This window comes from Geotrypetes seraphini, chromosome 3 (genome assembly GCF_902459505.1).
Source record: "Geotrypetes seraphini chromosome 3, aGeoSer1.1, whole genome shotgun sequence".
In the NCBI taxonomy this organism is placed as follows: domain Eukaryota; kingdom Metazoa; phylum Chordata; class Amphibia; order Gymnophiona; family Dermophiidae; genus Geotrypetes; species Geotrypetes seraphini.
Genome location: NC_047086.1, coordinates 334,748,785 through 334,763,181, shown reverse-complemented (window position 1 = coordinate 334,763,181; position 14,397 = coordinate 334,748,785). Strand labels below are relative to the sequence as shown.

The 14,397-nt window shown below is 46.9% G+C and overlaps 1 protein-coding gene across 3 annotated transcripts in view; it reads right to left on the bottom strand.

The window, feature by feature from the left end:
- PAPOLG (poly(A) polymerase gamma) overlaps positions 1-14,397 on the bottom strand; it is a 144,952-nt gene that overhangs the window by 85,489 nt on the left and 45,066 nt on the right. For all 3 annotated transcript variants that reach the window (XM_033937949.1, XM_033937950.1, XM_033937951.1), the window contains exon 11: positions 387-507. In XM_033937949.1, the coding sequence (XP_033793840.1) occupies positions 387-507 (121 nt within the window). The remainder of the gene's footprint in view (positions 1-386; positions 508-14,397) is intronic.

Sequence of the window (14,397 nt, the reverse complement as noted above, 5' to 3'; positions counted from 1 at the left end):
AGATTTCCATAATGAATATGCATAAGCTTAATTTGCATAAACTACTTCCATTGTATGCAAGTCAAGTCAACCTCATGCATATTCATGGTCTTCTATGGAAAACCTGTTACAGATAACTCTGCTGTACCACAAACCTACAGAGCATATGTGCTTTTGGAGAAAACAAACATGTGGCAAAAAGTCTGAAAAGGTGACAAAGACCACTTGAGTTTCTCTCCTGCTTTTCAAAAAGGCAATTCATTTTGCCTCAGGTGGTCAGAACTACTACTGTACAGAGAGAGAGAGAAAAAAAAAAAAGAATCCCACCTGCTGTCAACTACAATATAAATGTGATATCAACTAAACTACTTGCCAAACATGATTTCAACTAACATGGAACACCTTACCCTGTCTGAACTCTTCCACCATTACTGTTCGAGTTGAAGTAGACACATTGTATGTGGAATTTTGCTGTGGATATGCTGGTGTAATAATGGGCATTAGGTGGTATCTGTCAGCTGGATTCACCTATGAAATTGTAGAGTCCAAATTAAACCAAGGCATAATTAGTATACTATGTTAGTTGTTTAACCCAGGTTTTTAAAAAAAATACCTACTTTTTTTTTTTTAAAGGTATGTAGTAAAGAACATTATTGCACATTAAGAGGGTATGATGGAGCTTTAGCAAGACACAGTCCAGCAAATAGAAGATTCTTGAAGCTTTTGGCAGATCTAACCGAATGTGTGCACCACAAAAAGGGTCTGTTGGTTCCAGGTCTGAGTCATGTAGCTGCGAGTCTGCATATGCCAGTAATTATGGAATAAAAGTCTGGACACCATGTCAAAAGCTTCAAAAATTGTCCAAGCTATGTGCTTTCAATAAATCCTTCTGCTTAGTTGCTAGTGGCAGTGTGTCAACAACCTCTAGCACACACTTACCAATTTCAAGTAAATGCTCATATATTGCTAATAAGACTAGATCTAAGAAATGAGCATCGAGCTTTGAAACACTTGGCTCCCCCAGGCAGGGATGTCTGCATTCAAGTCTTTTGGGAGGAGAGGCAGTTAGCTCTTAAGAGTGGGTTCAACCACCATGGAATCGTGCAAAAGTTGTAGCTTCTTTAAACAAGATAGCCACAAAAATGTGTATTCTGAGGAATAAATTAGGACACCCCCCACATATCCTCCCACTTAAAGTGGCTCAAATCACACACGTGTATCACATCATGTACACATAATTAGAACATTACTCAACATTTTGAATGAGGTTTGCCCTACTTAAACCTAAAGACATTTAGTTTGGTGTGCTCATGACTTCTGCGGTGAGAGTGAACACCATGGTTTCAAGTTTTAGGTTTTTTTATATACCGCCTATCAAGGTTATCTAAGCGGTTTTACAATCAGATACTTGAGTATTTTTCCCTATCTGTCCTGGTGGGCTCACAATCTAATGTACCTGGGGCTATGGAGGACTGAGCGACTTGCCCAGAGTCACAAGGAGTAGCGCGGGGTTTGAACCCACAACCCCAGAGTGCTGAGGCTATAGCTCCAACCACTGTGCCGCACACTCAAGAGCTTGTAGCAGCTTATAAGTCTGGTAAGGGATTTAAAAAGATCTCGAAAGAATTTTGACATTAGCCAATCCACAGTCCGGAAAATAATGTATAAGTGGAGGACTTTCCAAACTGCCGCCAACATGCCCAGGTCTGGTTGTCAAAGCAAGTTGACCCCCAAAGCAGACTGCAAAATGCTAAAAAGAAGTCTCCCTAAAATGTCGTTACAGGACCTACAGCAGGCTCTTGCTACTGTTGATGTAAAGTGCATGCCTATACAATCAGAAAGAGGTACTGCATCCAATATTGGTCACTGTACCTTAAGGATATGGTGATACTCGAGGGTTCAAAGGAGAGCGACGTGACTGATAAAGGGTATGGAAAACCTTTCATATGCTGAAAGATTGGAGAAACTGGGCCTCTTCTCCTTGGAGAAGCGAAGGCTTAGAGAGGACATGAGACTTACAAGATCATGAAGGGCATGGAGAAAGTAGAGGGACAGATTTTTCAAACTTTCAAAAACTAAAAGAACGAGGGGGCATTCGGAAAAATTAAGAGGGGACAGATTCAGAGCCAATGCTAGGAAGTTCTTTTTAAAAGGGTGGTGGACATCTGGAATGTGCTTCCAGAGGGCGTTATATGACAAAGTACGCTACTGGGTTTCAAGAAGAGACTGGATGATTTCCTGAAGGAAAAGGGGATTGAAGGGATAGATAGTGGATTGGATGATTTCCTGAAGGAAAAGGGGATTGAAGGGTACAGATAAAAGATTACTATGCAGGTCCTGGACCTGATGTGCCGCCGCGTGGGTGGACTGCTGGACGTGATGGACCTCTGGTCTGATCCAGCAAAGGCACTGCTTATGAGCAGTTCTTAAAGAGACTACACATGGTTTGGGGATGCTTTGCTGCAGCAGGACCTGGCTAGCTCACCATCATAGAATCCACCATGAATTCTACCAGTTCTACCATGCATTAGAAGATGCAAGACCATCTGTAAGAAAATTAAAGCTGAAGTGGAACTGGACCCTGCAACACGACAATGATCCAAAACATACCAGTAAATCCACCAAGGATTGGCTGAAAACTAAGAAATGGAGAGCCCTGGAGTGGCTGAGTCAAAGCCTTGATCTTAATTTCATTTAGATGTTGTGGGGTGATTTGAAATGGGCTGTACATGCAAGAAACCCCTCAAACATCCCACAGCTTAAAGAATTCTGCATTGAGGAGTGGGCCAAACTTTCCTCAGACCAATGTCAGAGACTGGTAGATGGCTACAAGAAGCATCTCACTGCAATTATTTCAGCCAAATGGGGGTAACACTAGCTATTAGGATGTCCTGATTTACCTGCAATTACATCACTTTCTTTTCCAGAGATTAAAAAAAAAAATAAATAAAAAAATTGACAATCTATGTGAACATTTCTTAAGAAATAACTGAATATTTCATTGGGTGTCCTAATTTTTTCACTTGACTAGAGGCAATTGTAAGAACAGTGAAACTAAAGTAGATAAAACAGAAATGGTAATCAACGCAATGCATGTGCTTGTTTTTGAGTGAAAATTAATTCAAAATGCGGCTCGATAGTCAAACGCACATTTAAGCATCCATCATCTGCAGTCGGTCTCTTAAAATTCAATTTGTCAGAGCAGAAAATCCAAGTTTGCAAACATATGATGGTGGCTATTCTTATGTTTCTATGCAACACTGCTGATCCCCGAGGCAAGCAGTTCTCTCTGCTGAAACTCAGACTGTCTGGTCTTTTTAAAATATTGGTGCTTTATTGAAAAGATCTTTTTTTTTTTAATCTATGGCTGCTGGAATTAGTTGGTCTATGCGTACTAAAAAGGAGAAAACAGAAGTTTGTTGATGCAGGAATTCAAGTTGAAGCTGAATGTGGACAACACAAAAAAATTTTGCTTCCCCATGACAGTTACGTTCAGATGGAACAATATCTATAAATTCTACACAATATACGATTCATTCTACAATATAAATACTAGGTGTTACCCTGGACTACAATTTAACTATGAAACACCAAGTTGATAATGTGGTCTGTAAGTGTTTCTTCATGTTGTGTTAGTTGAGTACGCTTAGATCTTACTTTAATGCCTCAGCATTTAGAATTTTGGTCCAGTCCTTAGTGCTAAGTCAGCTTGATTACTGTAATATAGTTTATCTTGCGGGATTCAAAAGAACATCAAGATAGCGGTGTTCTGAATATTGTAAAATTAAACTTATATGCAAAGAAAATGTGATCATGTTACCCTATTGTACCACAAGATTCATTGGCTCCCTATGGAGGTACGTATTATCTTTAAAAATTGGGTTGTTTGTATTTTAAAATTATCACTGGCCAGGCCCCACAATATCTGATAGATCTATTTGGCTTTTCATCTCAAAACATTTGAGAAAAACCCCATGCTCTTCTTGTCTTTCCACCAGCCAATGGCTGCAAGTTTAAAAAGATTTCATGAGCATCTACTTTCCTTTCAAGCTGCTCTGCACGATAATTTCAGGTATTTGTGCTCAACTTCCCATTCTTTACCTTCAGTTTAGAAGGTAACTGAAGACTTATCTTTTTGATAAATTTATAGGAAACTAGATTCTCTGCTCTGTTTGTAATTTTATAATTCTTTTGTTAACCACATAGAACTATTTGATTATGCGGTCTATAAATCGATTTATTGTATCGTATTGTCAGTTCATCTGTCTCAATCATCAAGGGAACAGAAGTACTGTACTATAGTGTGCAACAAATTGAGAACCATCAAAGCAGCATACACTAAAATCACAAACAAAATGCTGACCAAATTAAAGGCCAACTATAATAGCTGAGTAAAAAAATTTTATTAGTAGAAGGCTCTCCAAAGACGGGAAATGTATTTTCACATATAGGTGAATAACTCTCCAGATTCAGCAAACCTTTTCAAAAATGTTGCTTGCATGTGCCTCCTACCTGCCACTCTCACATGGTGAGCTCACTGGTAAAGTCTCTGGCTAAAAGAATTTAACACCAAGGGAAGGCACATGAGGTGTCTTTGGAGGACACCTTTTATAGGTAAGTAGCTTTGTTTATGAGGAAAAGCACAGTTACTTACCGTAACAGGTGTTATCCAGGGACAGCAGGCATATATTCTCACATGTGGGTGACGTCATCTACGGAGCCCCGATGCGGACAGCTTTTTCAAGCAAACTTGATTGAAGATTTAAAGTTTGCTCTGCTGTTCCACGCATGCGTGCCTTCCTGCTCCACTAGAGGGCGCATCTCCCCCTCGTGGTCTCCAGTTCCCTTAACCAGCAAAGAAGCCAACCTCGGGGAGGCGGGCGGGTTGTGAAAATATATGCCTGCTGTCCCTGGATAACACCTGTTACGGTAAGTAACTGTGCTTTATCCCAGGACAAGCAGGCATGATATTCTCACATGTGGGTGACCTCCAAGCTAACTGAAAAGGGGTGGAGGGAAGTTGGCAATTTAAGCAAATAGATTACGCAATACCGATTGGCCGAACCGGCCATCGCTCCTGGACAATGTATCCAGGCAGTAGTGGGAGGTGAAAGTATGAACCGAAGACCACGTGACAGCCTTGCAGATTTCCTCAATGGGTGTGGACCGGAGGAAGGCTACGGAGGCTGCCATCGCTCGGACTTTATGTTCCGTTACTCGACCATGCAGCGCGAGACCAGCCTGAGCGTAGCAAAAAGAAATACAAGCAGCCAACCAGTTGGACAAGGTGTGCTTGGAAACTGGGCGACCCAGCCGATTAGGGTCGAAGGACAAAAACAATTGTGGGACTGTCCGATGAGATTGGGTGCATTGGAGGTAAAAGGCCAACGCTCTCCAGTCAAGCGTGTGTAGTGCCGTCTCTCCGGGGTGAGAGTGGGGCTTAGGGAAAAATACTGGCAAGACGATGGACTGGTTGAGATGAAAATCAGACACTACTTTAGGCAAGAACTTAGGGTTAGTGCGGAGGACCACCTTGTCATGATGGAATACCGTGAAAGGTGGGTCCGCCACCAGCGCCTGTAGCTCGCTAACTCGCCGAGCGGAAGTGAGTGCGAGCAGCAAGATCACCTTCCAAGTGAGGAATTTCAGATGGCATTTGTCTAATGGCTCAAGGGGGGGTTTCATGAGTTGAGCCAGGACCACATTAAGATCCCAAACCACCGGGGGAGGTTTGAGAGGAGGGTGGACATTCAAAAGACCTTTCATGAAACGAGAAACTAGGGGATGGAGTGAAAGGGCTTTTCCTTCCAGGGGTTGATGGAAGGCAGCAATTGCACTAAGATTTACTCGAATGGAGTTGGTCTTCAGGCCGGAGTGAGAAAGATGGAGCAAATACTCCAGGACCAAGGGGATCGGGACTGACACCGGGTCCTGGTTGTATGAGGAGCACCAGGACGAGAATCTGGTCCACTTTTGGGAATAGCAGGTTCTAGTCGAGGCCTTCCTCGAGGCTTCCAGTATTTCCTTGACTGATTGCGACACAGGGGGAGAAGTCAGGGGGAGAGAAACCAAGCATTCAGATGAAGAGATTGAAGATTTGGATGCAACAGTGAACCCTGGCTCTGCGATAGCAGAGAGGGAAACAGAGGCAGAGGATCTCTGGTACTGAGTTGAAGCAGAAGGGAAAACCAGGGCTGGCGTGGCCACTGAGAAGCAATCAAGATCATAGTGGCTCGCACTGGTTTGAGATGGACCAGCGTCCGCAGAATCAGAGGAAAAGGCGGAAACATAGAAACATAGAAAGATGACGGCAGAAAAGGGCCATAGCCCATCAAGTCTGCCCACTCTATTGACCCACCCCATTAAGTCTGAATGCTAATGACCTGGTTCCTTAACTCGACCCTCGTAGGGATCCCACGTGGATGTCCCATTTATTCTTAAAGTCGAGCACGCTGGTGGCCTTGATCACCTGCACCGGAAGTCTGTTCCAGTGATCTACCACCCTTTCTGTGAAGAAATACTTCCTGGTGTCGCCACTAAATTTCCCTCCTCTGAGTTTGAGCGGGTGCCCCCTTGTGACCGAGGGTCCTTTGGGAAAGAATATATCGTTTTCCACCTCGACACGACCCGTGACGTACTTAAATGTCTCAATCATGTCACCCCTTTCCCTGCGCTCCTCTAGGGTATAGAGCTGCAGTTTGCCCAGTCTTTCTTCGTATGAGAGACCCTTGAGCCCCAAAACCATCCTAGTGGCCATCCTCTGGACCGACTCAGCTCGAAGCACATCTTTCCGGTAATGTGGCCTCCAGAATTGCACACAGTATTCCAGATGGGGTCTCACCATGGTTCTATAGAGTGGCATTATGACTTCAGGTTTACGGCTGACGAAACTTCTATTGATACATCCCATCATTTGCCTTGCCTTTGATGAGGCCTTCTCTACTTGTTTGGCAGCCTTCATGTCTGCACTGATGATTACCCCCAAGTCCCGTTCCTCTGAGGTCCTAACTAGCGTTTCTCCATTCAAGGAGTATGTTCTGCATGGATTTCCTCTGCCGAGATGCATGACCTTACATTTTTTAGCGTTGAAGCCTAGCTGCCATGTCGAGGACCAGTTTTCTAACGTGATCAGATCTTGTGTCATACTATCCTGTAGGTTGCTTTCACTTACTATGTTACACAGTTTGGCATCATCGGCGAACAGTGCTACTTTACCCTGAAGCCCCCGGGTCAAGTCCCCTATGAATATGTTGAAAAGGGATGGTCCCAGGACTGAGCCCTGCGGCACTCCACTAGTCACCTCCGATGTCTCAGAGAGGGTGCCGTTGACCACCACCCTCTGAAGTCTTCCACTCAGCCAATCACTGACCCATGCAGTTAGTTTCTCACCCAAACCCATTGATTTCATCTTGTTTAGTAGTCTACGGTGTGGGACACTGTCGAAAGCTTTACTGAAATCCAAGTACACTATGTCCAGAGACTCTCCCAAGTCTAGCTTTCCTGTCACCCAATCGAAGAAGCTTATAAGATTGGATTGGCATGACCTGCCTCTGGTGAATCCATGTTGACAGGGATCCCTTAGATTCCCTTCATCCATTATCGTGTCTAATTTACCTTTAAGTAGAGTTTCCATGAGTTTGCACACTATTGATGTGAGACTCACCGTATAGAAACCTTCCCTCCCAATCTAGAAGGAAGGCGTCTGCCTCGAGGCGGCCCGGGGAGTACATCCGGGAGCAGAATTGAGGGAGTTTGTGGTTGAGGGGGGGAGGCGAACAGATCTATCTGAGGAGTCCCCCACTTCTCGAACACCTGTCGTAAGGTTTGAGTGTGCAGCAACCACTCGTGTGGCTGGAGGAGGCAGCTGAGTCTGTCTGCCAGGCAGTTCCGCTCTCCTTGTATGTACACCGCTCGAAGGAAGATGTTGTTGGAGATCGCCCACTTCCAGAGACGCAGGGCTTCCTGACAGAGGGCCCGAGACCCCGTCCCCCCTCGTTTGTTTACGTAGTACATTGCTACCTGGTTGTCGGTTCGGACGAGAACCACCCGGTCGTGGAGCAGATGTTGAAAAGCCACAGCTGCGAGATAGATGGCCCGAAGCTCCAGCACGTTGATGTGACAGCGGCGGTCCTCTGTTGACCACATTCCCTGAGTGCGTAGGCCATCCAGGTGAGCTCCCCAAGCGTACTCCGACGAATCCGTGGTGAGTATCTTGCTGTGTGGAGGGGCGAGAAAAAGTAAACCTTTGGAGAGATTTGAAGAGTCGGCCCACCAGAGGAGCGATCGTTGCAAGGAAGGAGTCACTGTCACGGGACGGTAGATTGGGTCGCGGTCCTGACGCCATTGGAGGCCAGGGTCCATTGAGGAATTCTCAGGTGGAGGCGGGCGAAGGGTATGACGTGGACGGTAGAGGCCATGTGGCCCAGTAGAGTCATCATCTGCCGAGCTGATACCGAGGTCAGCAGCGAAATCCTTCGACTCAGACTTACTAACGCCTCTCGACGTGGAGGGGGAAGGAAGGAGCGGAGTCGAACCGTATCCAGCACGGCCCCGATGAACTGTAAGGACTGAGAGGGGCGCAGCTGGGATTTTAGGAAGTTTACCTCGAACCCCAGACCTTGAAGGTAAATAATAGTCCGTCGGGTCGCTGAGATAACCCCCTCCCTGGACGGGGCTTTGATCAGCCAGTCGTCCAGGTAGGGGAATACCTGGAGGCACTGCGCACGTAAGGCAGCTGCAACCACCACGAGGCATTTCGTGAAGACTCGGGGTGACGACGCCAGGCCAAAGGGGAGGACTCGGTATTGTAGGTGCAGGTCCCCCACCTGGAATCGCAGGTACTTGCGGTGAGCGGGGTGCACTGGAATATGTGTGTAGGCTTCCTTCAGATTGAGGGAGCAGAGCCAATCGCCCTCGTCGATGAGAGGGTAGAGAATCGGTAGGGAAAGCATCCGGAACTTTTCCTGCACCAGAAATTTGTTGAGTCACCTCAAATCTAGAATTGGGCGCAGGTCTCCCGTCTTCTTTGGTACCAGGAAGTAACGGGAGTAGAACCCTTTGCCCCGTTGGTCGGGGGGAACCACCTCCACTGCCCGTAGGCGAAGCAGTTCGAGCTTCTGAGAGAAGGAGGGGTAACTGAGTTCGGTTGGGAGGGCACGCCCTTGGAGGATTATCTGGAGGGTTTTCCCGAAAGTTGAGAGAGTATCCTGATGAGATCACGCCAAGGACCCATGCGTCTGACGTGACTTGTTCCCAGCGCGGGTAGAAGGCTCTGAGGCGTCCCCCGATGGGAAAGAGGCCTGGGGCTGTGGCGGAGGGGGCCAGCCCCCATCCGCTTATCCCGTCAAAAAGACGGGGATGGTTTGGCGGTCGCAGGTGGCTGGGACTTGGGCGGAGCCCGATGGTGAGCTTGCGGGCGTCTGGGTGGAGGCCGTGAGAAGGCAGGGGTAGACTTGAGGGTAGCGGCGAGGAGGGGCCCTGAACGGCCTGGACGCTGGCGGTTTTGGTTTTTGCCGAACGAGGGAGGCAAACGAGCGTTCGTGCTCCGAAAGGCGTTTTGTAGCTGTCTCGATAGTGTCAAACAGTTCTTTGCCCACGCAGGGGAGGTTAGCCAACCGGTCCTGTAAGTTGGGGTCCATGTCGACGAGGCGTAACCAGGCTAGGCGGCGCATGGCGATAGCAAAGGCTGCCACTCTGGAGGAAAGTTCGAAGCCATCATAGGCTGCGTGAAATAAATGGAGGCGTAGGTTGGAGAAGACCTCCAGGAGCAGAGTAAAGGCTCCTTGGCGTGAGGCCGGCAGGTCGGTCGCAAAGGCTCCCAATAGTCCAATGAGATGTTTCAAGTAGGACGTGAAGGTGAAAGTGTAACTTTGTACCCTAGAGGCCATCATAGAGTTCTGGTACAGTCTTCTGCCGAACTTGTCCAGGGTCCAACCCTCTCGCCCTGGGGGGACCGCCGCTGAGACCCGGGAGGGGTGAGCCTTTTTCAGGGAAGATTCTACCAACAGCGATTGGTGGGAGAGTTGTGGTTGCTCAAAAACCTGGGTATGGTACTGTACGGTACTTGGACTCCATTTTGGAGTGGACAGCTGTTACCATATAGGGGGTCTCCAGATTCCTGAAGAAAGCCTGTTGGAGTACTGGATTGGGTGGTAAGCGAAGGGACTCTCTGGGCGGCGACGGTAAATCTAGTTCCGCCAGGTACTCTTTAGAGTATCTTGAGTCGGACTGGAGGTCTAAGTCCAGAGCGTGGCCCATGTCCTGGACAAAGCGAGTGAAGGAGGGGCGAGACGTTCCCGGGGCCCCGTGTGGGGACGGTGAACGAGACCTCTGTCGGGCAGAGAAGGACGGGGAGGCTTCCCACGAGTATAGAGGTTCAAGCTCTGACCCGCGCTCCGAGACCGGGGAAACACTGTGGCAGTGTTCCGGGGTCGAGGACCTACGTCGTCTCGAGGAGCCCGAGACGATGCCGGGGTACGGGGTACCGATCGATGTCTAATCGGTGACCTTGACCCGGACTCCCTCGGCGAAAGCCTGGGACCTCGGGCTGGAGCCCCGGTCCGAGGGGGAGTTAGGAGGATGTGAGGGTTGGAGAGTGATAACTCAGTCACCTTCAGCGGTCCTGTACGGGGCGTCGGTGACCGGCCTCGTAGTGTGGGAGAACTCCGGGCCTTCTTAGAGGTACGGCGGTTTGAGGTTTCGGTCATTTTAGCGCGACGCTTCGCCCCGCGGCGGTCCGGGGAGGGAGAGCGTCTCGGGCGCCTTGAGGAGGAATCAGAGGAGGATGGAATGCGGCGAAGCTGGTGCACTTTGCCCTGAGGGGGCTCGATGCGAGGCTCAGGCTGGTCCGGCGCACGCAAGGTCGAGGTCTGGGCCAGTTGTAGATGGGCAAGTGCAGCGGACAGCTCCGACGAGATCATCGCCCGGAGCAGGTCCTGGAAAACGGGCACGGACAGCATCGAGGGCATGTCCGATGCCTCGGTGCACTCCACCAGGGGCGACCTCGTATCAGAGTATTCCCGTGTGGTGGAGGCACGGCCCGAAGGCTTGGAAGGCTTCGCCGGGGCTGAAAGCATGGGGCTTCCACCATGCGTCGCCGGTGTCCCCAAGGCTGGCTTCTTCGCTGGTGCGGAACCTGAAGAAGGAAGAGGAGACTTACCCGGGGCCGAGGCTTTTTGCTGTCCCGAGGTCTTCGGGGTCGAGTCGCGAGGTGGTGCCGAGGTATTCGGGGCCGAGGTCAAGGCCGGAGTCGACCTCGAGGCCGAGGTAGAGGGTTGGTCGACGGTGAAAAGGTCCACCATGCGGGCTTTTCTTCGACGAAGGGCCCGGTTCTGAAAAATAGCGCACTGGGGCAGGAGTCTGTTGGATGGGCGGCCCCCAGGCAGAGGATGCACTGGCGATGCGGGTCTGTGATGGAAAGAAGCCGCTCGCACCGGGTGCACTTTTTAAAGCCAGTCAAAGGCCGGGACACAGAAAAACGAAACTGGCCGAGGCCCAAGTAGCCACGGCGACCCGGAAGCCTCCGGGTCGGTCAAAATGAAGCAGGAACAGATAAATAAATAAATGCGCACAGCGACTAAATCAATAAAATAAGAAAAAATCGTGGTGCTAGAAGGCAGTTGGGGCAGAGCCTAAAAATACACGTCTTCTAGGCTCAGCGGAAAAATTTGAACTGGAGACCACGAGGGGGAGATGCGCCCTCTAGTGGAGCAGGAAGGCATGCATGCGTGGAACAGCAGAGCAAACTTTAAATCTTCAATCAAGTTTGCTTGAAAAAGCTGTCCGCATCGGGGCTCCGTAGATGACGTCACCCACATGTGAGAATATCATACCTGCTTGTCCTGGGATAAAAGCAGGATACTAAATATCCTCAAGTGGGACTCTGGCTACAGGCTGCTTTGAACAAAAAAGCAAATAAAAAATGAGCCTTACAAAAGGGACAGGTTAAGGGGCTCAGGATACAAAACTAAGATGGCGGTTTTTGTAGTGTGGCGAAGTTGGGTCCATCTTTTTAAATATTTTTCCTTTTCAAAATAAATTTTTCCTATTAAAAATGCCTCCTAAATGGAGGCCAGAGTCTCCCTGTAAAGAGCTCTACTCCTTTACTGGCCCAAGCAAAAGGATAGGGGGGGCACTCAAATTGGGAGGTGGAAATTCCTCTGCTATGGTCGTTGGTGAAAACAGACCTGCCCGAGAGAAAATTCTCTAAACCTCCAAGATTCTGCTTCTCTGCACCAGGCATCACAGATGGCAGGAACCATTGCTGCTCACCTTGAAGGAACTGTTGCAGTGAAACCGACAGTAGGACGTGGTTTTCCTGCTGTCAATGTGCTGCAGCCAAAAGGGTTGGGTTCAAGGTAGCCAGCCTGGGAACATCTCCAGAGGGGTGAAATTTGCCATAAAATTTTATTTGTGTATCACAATACACTGAAGTTTGATGCGGTTAACAGAAATTAAGTAGAAGACTGCATATGAGAGGTGAGGGTACAAGTACAAATAATTTAGGAGCATGACCAGGTCAATGTCAAATACAAACTATTTCAACGTCTTGGAATATTTATCTCAAAACCTACAGCATTCGTAACAATACCTTAAAATACTGCTGTCTTCTATAATAAATATTTTTATATCAAGTATAAATATATCTTATGAATAAAACATTTTCAAAACTTTGTTGCATCATGTTGTGTCTTTTGTACAATGTGCTCAAAACTCCTCCACCCAGGTCATAAGCAATATGCAAGGACCATAAATTGAACTGAAGGGAATCATCATCGCACATGTGTGTTCCCACCTCATTAGCAATTTAAACTGCTATTCTAATTCACTGATCTTGATAATGTATAAATAAACAAAACCAAAAAGGTCTGGTTACTTATCTGGAATACTGATGTCTGGCAATGAGGTATATAATTCAAGTCAGGTCCTGTCGTGTGCAATTGTGTCCCCAAAAGTGCTTTTGAAAATCCAAGTTTTATTTGTGACTGCTAAAAGTTAATTCAAATCCGTTCTCCGACACCAGCTGAGTTTCAACAAATACCTTCATGAAGAACCCATCTGTGTGCAAACTGTACAACACTCAGCAAAACTAAATGTCCCTCAGCATCTAAATCAATTGTCAACTAAAAAACACTTACTTTCATATACCTTTCATCTCAGTCAAATCACCATCCTCAGCTATGAGCTTCTTAGGTTTTTTTCAAAAATGAGGTTCATCAACAGATAATTACAATTTAACCTCGTTGGGCATCACATGACCTCCCCCTTACCTGAACCAACCACATTTTGATATCATTTAGGTCACTACTGATGTCATACCAAATGACATCATGGATGCTCTTGTTTATTCTGATTGGGTGAAGTGAAACGTATCATTTTACCAGCCATCCAATTTCGTGGTTAAGGCCAAAAGATGTTACTGTGCCCCATTCATAAATTAACTTTTGCTCTTTGTATAATAGTATGATTGATAAATCATCTCCATGTTGTAAACACACTCAATAGAACTGCAAACCGCAGATCTCTAGCTGAATGGCCTTTTTGAATCCAATAACTTCTTAAGGGTGCTTCCATCTTGTCGGGTCTAATGGTACCGAGATGTCCTGAAATTCTAGTTTTAACTGATTATTATACAAAGAGCAAAACTTATGAATGGGGCACAGTTAATACCTTATGGCCTTAACCACAAAATTGAATGGCCGGTAAAATGTGTTCCACTTCACCCAATCAGAAGAGCATCCCTGATCTCATTTGGCTTTTGTTTGTTTGGTTTTTTTTTAATCGTTAATAATTTATATTCTGCATATCCTACAATTCTATGCGGATTACAAATTATTCACGTACTCAATTATGACATCAGTAGTGACCTCAATGATATCAAATGTAGTTGGCCCAAGGGGCGGGTCACGTGATGCCCAATGAAGTTAAATTGTGTAAATCTACAGTTCATTAGCTAAGTACTTTTACTGGTCGTGATGTTCAGTTGTAACACATGTCCACATCTGTTACTCTCTGATTTTCATTAACATCGGGTCTCCTGAAACGGGGCCACGTTGGGACCCCCAAAGACAATAAACAGAGCTAAATAACTTAGTGGTGGCAGTTTTAACTTTTACCAAATGAAGACATTTATTGCATAAAACAGAAAGACTTTGAAACTTTGTTTTTTCAAACATCTTTGGAGTTTTTGAGTGTGCCCATAAACTTGTTAAGTTTGCAGTGATGGAAGATGAACTCTTCTCCAAGGGAGGTTAACAGCCTTCCCTTCAGAGTTTCATATTTCTGAGCAGTTTTTCAAGCCTAATTGGGTTACTTCTCAATCACTCCTTTTTTCTATTGAGGATCAGGGCTTGGCATAGGATTTGGAAGGGGATGGTATCAAATTAAGAACGGTTGGATCATAGTTTCCAGAGTGCTGCA